General features: G+C 33.3%; 1 protein-coding gene across 1 annotated transcript; it reads right to left on the bottom strand.

The window, feature by feature from the left end:
• Nucleotides 1-3,712: 3,712 nt before the first annotated feature.
• On the bottom strand, nt 3,713-6,685 carry LOC143617546 (thiamine-repressible mitochondrial transport protein THI74-like). The gene is made up of 4 exons (XM_077090071.1): nt 6,603-6,685; nt 5,955-6,483; nt 4,869-5,298; nt 3,713-4,071 (listed from the first exon to the last, which is right to left on the bottom strand). Exons 2-4 carry the CDS (start codon nt 6,447-6,449, stop codon nt 3,797-3,799), a joined length of 1,200 nt encoding a protein of 399 aa, XP_076946186.1. The 5' UTR covers nt 6,450-6,483; nt 6,603-6,685; the 3' UTR covers nt 3,713-3,796.
• Nucleotides 6,686-8,383: the final 1,698 nt, after the last annotated feature.

Below are 8,383 nucleotides of genomic sequence, written 5' to 3'. Positions count from 1 at the left end.
AAGCTCCTTCAGGAAAGTTAACGGGTCCCGCGGTTGATTGGAATTTTTACGAATTACTTTCCTTAGACAAGAGGCTCGACTACCGGTATTGTCACCCTTCCAATTACTACATGCCCGTCACGCTTTTCTATTTAATTATCTATAAATATCTTTTATATAAAATTTAATGTTTCTTTGTTTAGAAGAAAGTCAATTAACAATAGCCTTTGCATGTAAAACTTTATGTTTCTTAGTAATAAGGAAACACTTATTTTTGTAAACCTTTATATATATAAAAAGCTTAAATATATCAATAAACTTTTCAAGGTTTAGGCTATACCCTCGACTATGATTCAAGCTATGAATCGAAATATTTTAAACATAACTCTTACCTTAAAATAAGTTAAGGTCTTAAAGAACGACTGGTATTGTTCCTTTAATTTGATCATAGGCTTAACCATGGTGAGGATTGTGAGAATGGATCCATGTAGGTATAATGCTTAAGAACGAACGAGGAGTAGTTTGACTATACATACGGTGTCAGGGTATGAAACGTCGAAACTCGATAGTGGCATCGGGACTCTAACTCGGTGGCAAAAACTCCGTGAAAGTGAGAGTGGTTTGGTGTTCGGGAAGTCACAAATGAGCAACCCATGACAACTATTTATAGTTGAAACTCACACCCTCGGTCGGACCGTCGCTTGCCACAATTCATTCTTATGATGACACGTGTCCTTTCATGTTGACATGTGGCGACACATGTCATTCCATATGATTTATCACTTGACACATGTCGATTTCATCCGATTAGTCATCGGACATGTGTCTCTTCATGTGATTAGTCATTAGCGCATGTGTCGCTTCATAAGAGTTTTATATATTTATTTTAGCTAAATGACTAATTTGTTCCTCAACCTCCTAAATTGAAAAAATTGGTATGGAAAATTTTGGGATGTTACATGAGGCCTTTTAAGACAACTCTTGTCTAATTAGATACGTTTAGCCTCGTCTATGCCCACTTTTAGTCTCCAGACAGCTGTAGCACGTAACAAGAGAAAAAAGTAATAGTCGTCCTAGTACATGTACATAACAAGAGAGAAAAGTAATAGTCGTCCTAGTACATGTACATGTGAAAGGACCGGCCATGGAAACATAATCCTTACACCTTGGAGAGATAAACTATGCACCATGTGCGGTGCTGTAGCTCCAAACACTTGATGTTTCGTATTATGCCGCAAGTGTAGCTTATAGTAAGATGACATGGACAATTGATTTAAAATTGGGATTTAATTTTATTATTCACCGAACAGAGTAAAAGCCAGTTTTACTTTATTTAATCGAGACAAGTTGATGAACCCCCTTATCTCTCAAGACTCTTAATTTAAAAAACCTATTTAAACTAACTGTCCCGCGATTCATTTAACCAATTTTAAGTTAATAGAAATCTATTAAGTTAATAGTTTTGGGAAATTAAATTTAGTTTAATTTGTAAAACTTAATTGGTTATTATTTGTTTTAAAACAAAATTTGTTTTAATGACAAAATTTGACAAGTTGTAAAACCCTTTTTAGAACTTGCTTTAATATGATTGTTTTAATATTTAAAAACTCGTTTTTAAAATTATGTTGGTATTTAGTTGGTTATAATATAACGATTATGAAGTACAACGAACCACAACAGCAAGATAATATGTAAATCTATATGGCCAAAATAATTGTTCGGTCTTGCTAGAGCCTAATAGCAAGAACAAACGAGTCACAGGGTCACAACACACAAACAACCATAAGGATTGACTTCAATGCATCCAGTCGTCTCGTACAACTACCATTGACTTCAGGACTCCTGCTTAAATTCCTCGGGTTTTACCTTCAGGTCTTCTTTTATTACAATATTTACAAAATAAATACAATAAAGGAAAAACCCTAACTATTACAACTTTGAACCATCAAGGTGGCTAAAACCATAAAACCAAAAGCCAAATAAAAACAAACAAACAACCACAAAACAAGGTCGGACTAGATTTACATATTTTATTAACAATCATAACAAAAAAATAAATTGGGCAATATTTTGGTCAAGTAAAGCAATTAAAAAATTTGACCAAAATTAAAGTTGTCATAAAATTTAATTAGATCAGAAACTTTAAAATTAATTAAAGTTTGTGTTCTAATTCCGGTTAAAAGGCCGATACCGACTCGTATGTTGTAGCCAAGGCTCTGATATAACTGTTTGGTTTCGATGCTTACCAGTCACAATTTTATTAACAAATAGTCAATTAAATAAACAAGTTAATTAATAAAAACGCAGCAGAAAAGTAAATGAGTAACCAACACCAAAACTAAACACGACACGAGCGAGAAATTATTTCTACTGATGAGATAAATAATATCTCAGTTAATGAATAACCGGTCGAGACACCAAGAGTGAATGGATGACGCTAGGTTGCGAAACAAACATGGGGACCGGTGGTGCACAACAGCGGCAGGTGGAAACAACGGTGGTTTATTTGTTTGGGACAACAACAGTGTACATATAAAAGGTGGTTTTCTTTCTTTATAGTTTTGTTTTTCATGGAAAGTCAAAAGAAGTTTTTCTCGAGGATGATGACGGCGTCAAAACTAACGAACCGAACGTTTGGTAAACTGTTTGTAAACTGTTCGACAGGAAGTTCGTTTATGTGACACGAACACAAAATTTGTGTTCGTTTAATTAAACGAACGAACATGAACACATGTTCAGTTCGTTCATTTATGTTCATGAACGTTCGTTTATGTTCGTTTATTTTTGTTCATTTATTTTTGTTCATTTATGTATTATCAGAAAATAATTAAATATATTTTTGGATAATTTATCTTCTTAAAAGTTTTGTATTTGTTAACTTGTGTTCATTTATGTTAATTTGTGTTCATTTACATTTGTTCATTTATGTTCGTTTATCTTTGTTCAATTATGTTAAATGAACATAAGTGCTCATTTTTTAAATAGACGAACAAAAACTTAAATATTCATTCAATTAAGCATTCGTGTTCGTTTAAAGTTAAATGAAAGAACACTAACATACCCTTGTTCATGTTCGTTCGATTTGCTTTACATGCTTTCATTATTCATGTTGATGAATATATAGGTCTCAATTTCTAGGCTTTGCCGATTTATTTGTGTTCATTTGTGTTCTTGAACCGTTCATGAACACATTCATTTCCTTAATAAACAAACACGAACATAAAATCTCATTCGGTAAGTGTTCGTGAACCGTTCATGAACAAATTATTTCCTTAACGAACGAACATGAACAAGGTCTTGTTCGTGTTCGTTCGGTTCGTTTACATCAAAACCCTTGAAGTACGCTCCAAGATTTCGAATAGGTGATGAGATCATATTACATTATTACATTAATAATCTTATTAATAATAATAAAGCTTAACCGGGCCACAAAGTCCAACTCGTTTAAAAGAATGCTCCATGCATATGTATCTAATAAATAAACTTTAAAATATAATTATTATTTATATTTAGCATCTCTTACGGGTCGTACTCGATCGGCCGTGTTAAATTAACCAAACCGATACACTATTTCCAACAAACCTAGCCCACACATTTTACCACCTCACTAGCAATAATCATAATTTTCGTGGTTAAATGATATACTGATTATAGTTGAAGGTGTACGATATTCATAATACATAGCATCAAGAAATTCAAAATATCGTAAAACAATGCCATATAGACGGCATTTAAAATATAATCATATGCTAAAAAACTATTTTTGTATATATTTTCAATTGTACCCAATAACACACATTAGTAACACCGATGATCATCATCTATCAATCGTGTTATTTTCTTTTTCTTCAAGTTCAAGACTGGCTTCTTTTGGGGCCGAACATGTATCCAAAGGAATATTAATACCTGCGAAACCGACCATAACCGCAGCAGCCCCAATATAATCCATAAAACCAGGTGCATTTCCAATCACAGTATCGACAATAGCAGCCAATGGCACTTGAATTGTTAGCCCTGCTGTTGCGACTGTTGTAGTAGTGAGTAGAACCGCTTTCGCCCATAAATAATCGCTTAGAACATTATCCAATAATCCTAAATAAAAACAATAACAAAAAAAGTGATCAAAATAATTGGCTATTAAAAAACTTTGAAGATGCATGTCGCATTGTAAACGAACCGAACTTTCCGTGAACCGTGGAAGTTATTTTATTTAATAATTGAATGAACATGAACAAACATTTTGTTCACTTAGTTTAATGAGCGTTCATATGTCTAATTTGTTTATGTTCGTTGATTTACGCTCGTCTATGTTTGTCATTTACGTTCATTCATTTATGTTGGTTTAAGCTTGTTCGTTTAAGTTCATTTATATATATATTTAGGCCATAACAATTTAGTCTAGTTTTATTAATATTTTAGACCCCAACAAATTGATACTCATGTTTACATTTAATATAATTGGTGTCAGCTTAATTATGTTCGTTTATACTCTTTTTTCATAAATATCCAGTCATGTTAGTTCATTTATGATCATTTTGAGTTCTTTTTCGTTCGTAACGAACGACAAGTCGACCATAAATTAACACGAACACGTACATTTTCTTAATGGACAAACACAAACATGCGCGTTTTCTTAATGAACGAACACGAACAAGAAAACCCTGTTCGTTTAACTGTTCGTGTTTGCACGTTTGTTAGATTAAAGTTAAATGAGTGAACATAAACGACAACAAGCACGTCCATTTTCTTAACGAACGAACACAAACAAGAAAACCCATTCTTTTAATTGTTCGTGTTAAAGTTAACCAACCAAGCACAAACAAATAAGCCTCGCTCATGTTCATTAAGTTCGTTTAGAAGACTAGACTCACATATCAACTGTCACATACCTTTTCCCACAATTAATCCAAGTTGTTTCAATGTAATTGTCTGAAAAGACTCGATATTGGTAAAATGAAGAATAAGTGCGATAGGCGAGAAGATAATAAGATTAAACAAGCCCAGAAGCCCGAGAAACTGGGCCATACTAACTCTCCCAGTTTTATCATCATCATTACCTTCATCGGGTAACTTTTTACGGATTAACGTGATGTAAATTGCATAAAAGGCGGATGAAACAAGAGCAAGAACATCTCCAAGAGCCGGGTTTGAGGCGGTTGTGGTTGTTGCGGTTTTCGAGTCACCTAAACTCACTATAATAGTACCTCCCATGCAAAGAAGAACACTTGTTAATTTTATCCAAGTAAACTTCTCTCCCAAGAATTTAAGAGACACTAAAAAGGTGAAGAGGCTTGACGCACTGCTTAATATGGTATTCGACTGCATAGAAAAAGTTAGGTCAAAATTAGAAATATCCATTTGGCGGGAAATTTGTTTATTTAATAAACGAGTGAGCATGAAAAAACAGTTTTGTTCGTTTAATTAAACAAACATTCTCATCTGTGGCGTTCGTTAGCTATCTCTGTTCGTCTAGATATTATAAAAAAATTCAAATGTGTGTGTGTGTGTTCATTTCAAGTAGATAAATATATCATTTGATACTTAATATATTAGACTTGTTCGTTTATATTTGTTCAATTATGTTTGTTCGTGTTCATTTACATTCGTAAACTATTCGTTTAAATTTTTAACGAACAAACACGAACATGTTTGTTTTCTTAACGAACAAACACGAACAAAAAAGTTGGTTAGATTAACGGTTCATGTGCGTGTTCGGTTAAAGTTAACCAAACAAACATAAACACACCCTATTCATGTTGTTCGGTTCGTTTACAAGCCTAAATTTTAGTGGGAAAGTGGGTGGGTTGGGTAACGGGTGAAAACAAGATGGGTCACGCTTGTTGATGTGAAGGTTTTTTGCATTACAAATACACTTCAGATAATCTTGATCCGTTAGAAACATAAACGCAACCTAAATCAACCCATTTATAAGTAAACGGGTTCAAATAACGTTTACAAGATATTATTTTACTTACCGTGACAGTAGTATACTTGAGAGAAACATTAAACGAAAGCTGTGCAAGAAACCAGAACGGGCAAATCAAAAGGCTAACTTTCGCAAGTCTCGTACGTGTCCAGTGCCCTTTCGAGTCCAATTGCTGATCCAACACAACATCACTTCCCGATGCCACATCATCATTCCTAACCACTTCACTCGTAACAACATTTAATCCATCTCTCTCTACAAGAAGGTTAAGCGCTTCTGATTCTTGGTGTACCGGCAACACCGTATCCGCATCATCTTTACTTCTCCAAGACATTAAGTTTCCACATTTGTTCTCCAAATAACGCGCGATTTCTACTAACGGAATGTATACTACAAACAATGAGTTGCATATGTATGTGATGAGGAACGGTGACACGCCTTCATCGACAACCGATTGAACTACGAAACTTGCCGCAATCCAAATGGTGGCAACTGAAAGTATGTAAATTAACCCTAAAACCCATCTCCATGTTTTGCTTTTCATTCCTTCAAATCCTTTAAATTTGCATGCTGTACAGCTGTTCAATGACAATAAACAATTTAGTCCACAAAATCTAATTCTCTAATGGGCCTAATTGAAATTTAATCGAGCAACAATAATAATAATAAATAAAGATAAAGTTTAATTGGATGAAACCTTGATGTTTGAAGAATCTGTAGTGTTACAACAGATTTGCGATCGAGGCCGAATTTAGGAGACTCTGTTCTTCGTTCACTGAAACCCTAATTTGGGTATCATACACACGTCGGTATAATTTATTTTTCTTTTTTACTCTTTATCCCAAGGGTATAAATTATCTTCACCCAAGCCAATCCAGTTTGGTGAATTCGGGTCATCTATTTTAACTAAAATTGTTAAATTGGGTGTTTGAAATTCCATATAGTTATTTTCGGGTCAAAATGGGTCGACAAATTTAAAGAAATGGGTCAATATGGGTTGGTATCCTAAAAAAATGTGTCACTTTCAGGTCGGATAGGTTTCGGCACAAAACGGGTTTTGGATTGGAACGAGTTCGGTTCAAGTTTTGGCTCGGAGCAGGTTTCGAGCAGACACAAGTTTTAGCACGGGGTGGATTCGGTCCGTTTTGCTTCCGTTTTCGTCGATTTTTTTCGGTTTCGGCTAACTTTTTTTTTATTTGAGAACGAGGAAAACGGATAAAACATTTTAGCTTTTTTACTTCTTTGGTTTTTTATTTATGTTTTGATTTATAAATTTTTTATTAATCTTTTTAGAGGTTTTTTATTTTAATAGAAAACCCCTCAAAAAAATTATAACTCAAAATATAAATAAAAAACAAAAATTCTAAAAAAACTAAAATGTTTCCATCGTTATCCTAGTTCAAAAAAGAAAGAAAGAACTGAAACCCATTTTGACCCATTCCGACCCTAACATGTTCCGACCCAAGCCAAAACAACCTTTTTTTTTAATTGACCTGTTTTGACCCTAACCCATTCCGACACTAACCCGTTCGACCCAACCCATTCGCCACCCCCTACTTTCATACCCTTGTAATCATGTTGGCATTTAAGGAAAGAAAAGAAAGGAATTTAGAGAAAATTGTGTTATGAGTTTATTAAATAGAGGAAAAGAAAACATATGTAAGAAAAATAATGAGAAATAAATAGCAAGTTGGAAGAATATGTTTTCTTTCCAGTTTGAAAATAAATAAGAAGAAAATAAAGAGAAAATAAAATAGGAAAGAAATGAAAAGAAAAATTTTTCTTTCTTTTCTTTCCCTCGTTAAGTGAACTCGGAAACAAAGCGTAACAATTTAACTCATCCTCTTTTTTTTGCTTTTTGTACTGACTCACCTGAAACCCTCTTAACTTCTCTCAGTTTAATTTAAAAAGCAGGTCTTATCGTGTGTAATTGTAGAGGATTTTAAAACGCGTTAACAATTTAACTCGTCTTGTTTTTAATGTCATTAATTGTTAACCTTTGTCAAACAGCTTTAACGCCCTGAACGTTAAAGTAAACCCCATAGCCTTAGAGGTATCCGGCTAACACTTTAGATATATCCGAAACCCGAACTATTTGAAGCGAATACGATCATGTAATTGGTATATACACATTTACCTGATTACATACACGATATGACTTTTTTTATTATTTATTGAAAGTATATACGGCATATTCTATAATTGATTATTCCAATTCCACGATTTTTTTCTAGTTCGTACTTTCCCAAGTCTTACGATTTTCATTTTTTTGTAGATCCTACTTTTCTTATTCATGTACTAGGTTAGATACCCGTGTGTAAAACGAGTTGAATCAAACAAATTTATTCAAACGATGACACAATTCAAAATACAAAAAACGTGATAAACTGTCTATATAAATATGTACTATACATTATAATAAATTATATATTAAATAATATGAAAGTTATAAATATACATGTTAGAAATTCTTAAAGA

The sequence above is a fragment of the Bidens hawaiensis genome, unplaced genomic scaffold (genome assembly GCF_021521415.1).
Source record: "Bidens hawaiensis isolate Kalapana, Puna unplaced genomic scaffold, B.hawaiensis_p1.1 tig00055317_1, whole genome shotgun sequence".
Lineage (NCBI taxonomy): Eukaryota > Viridiplantae > Streptophyta > Magnoliopsida > Asterales > Asteraceae > Bidens > Bidens hawaiensis.
The sequence above is the reverse complement of the archived record's forward strand: the minus strand, read 5'-3'. Positions and strand labels throughout refer to the sequence as shown.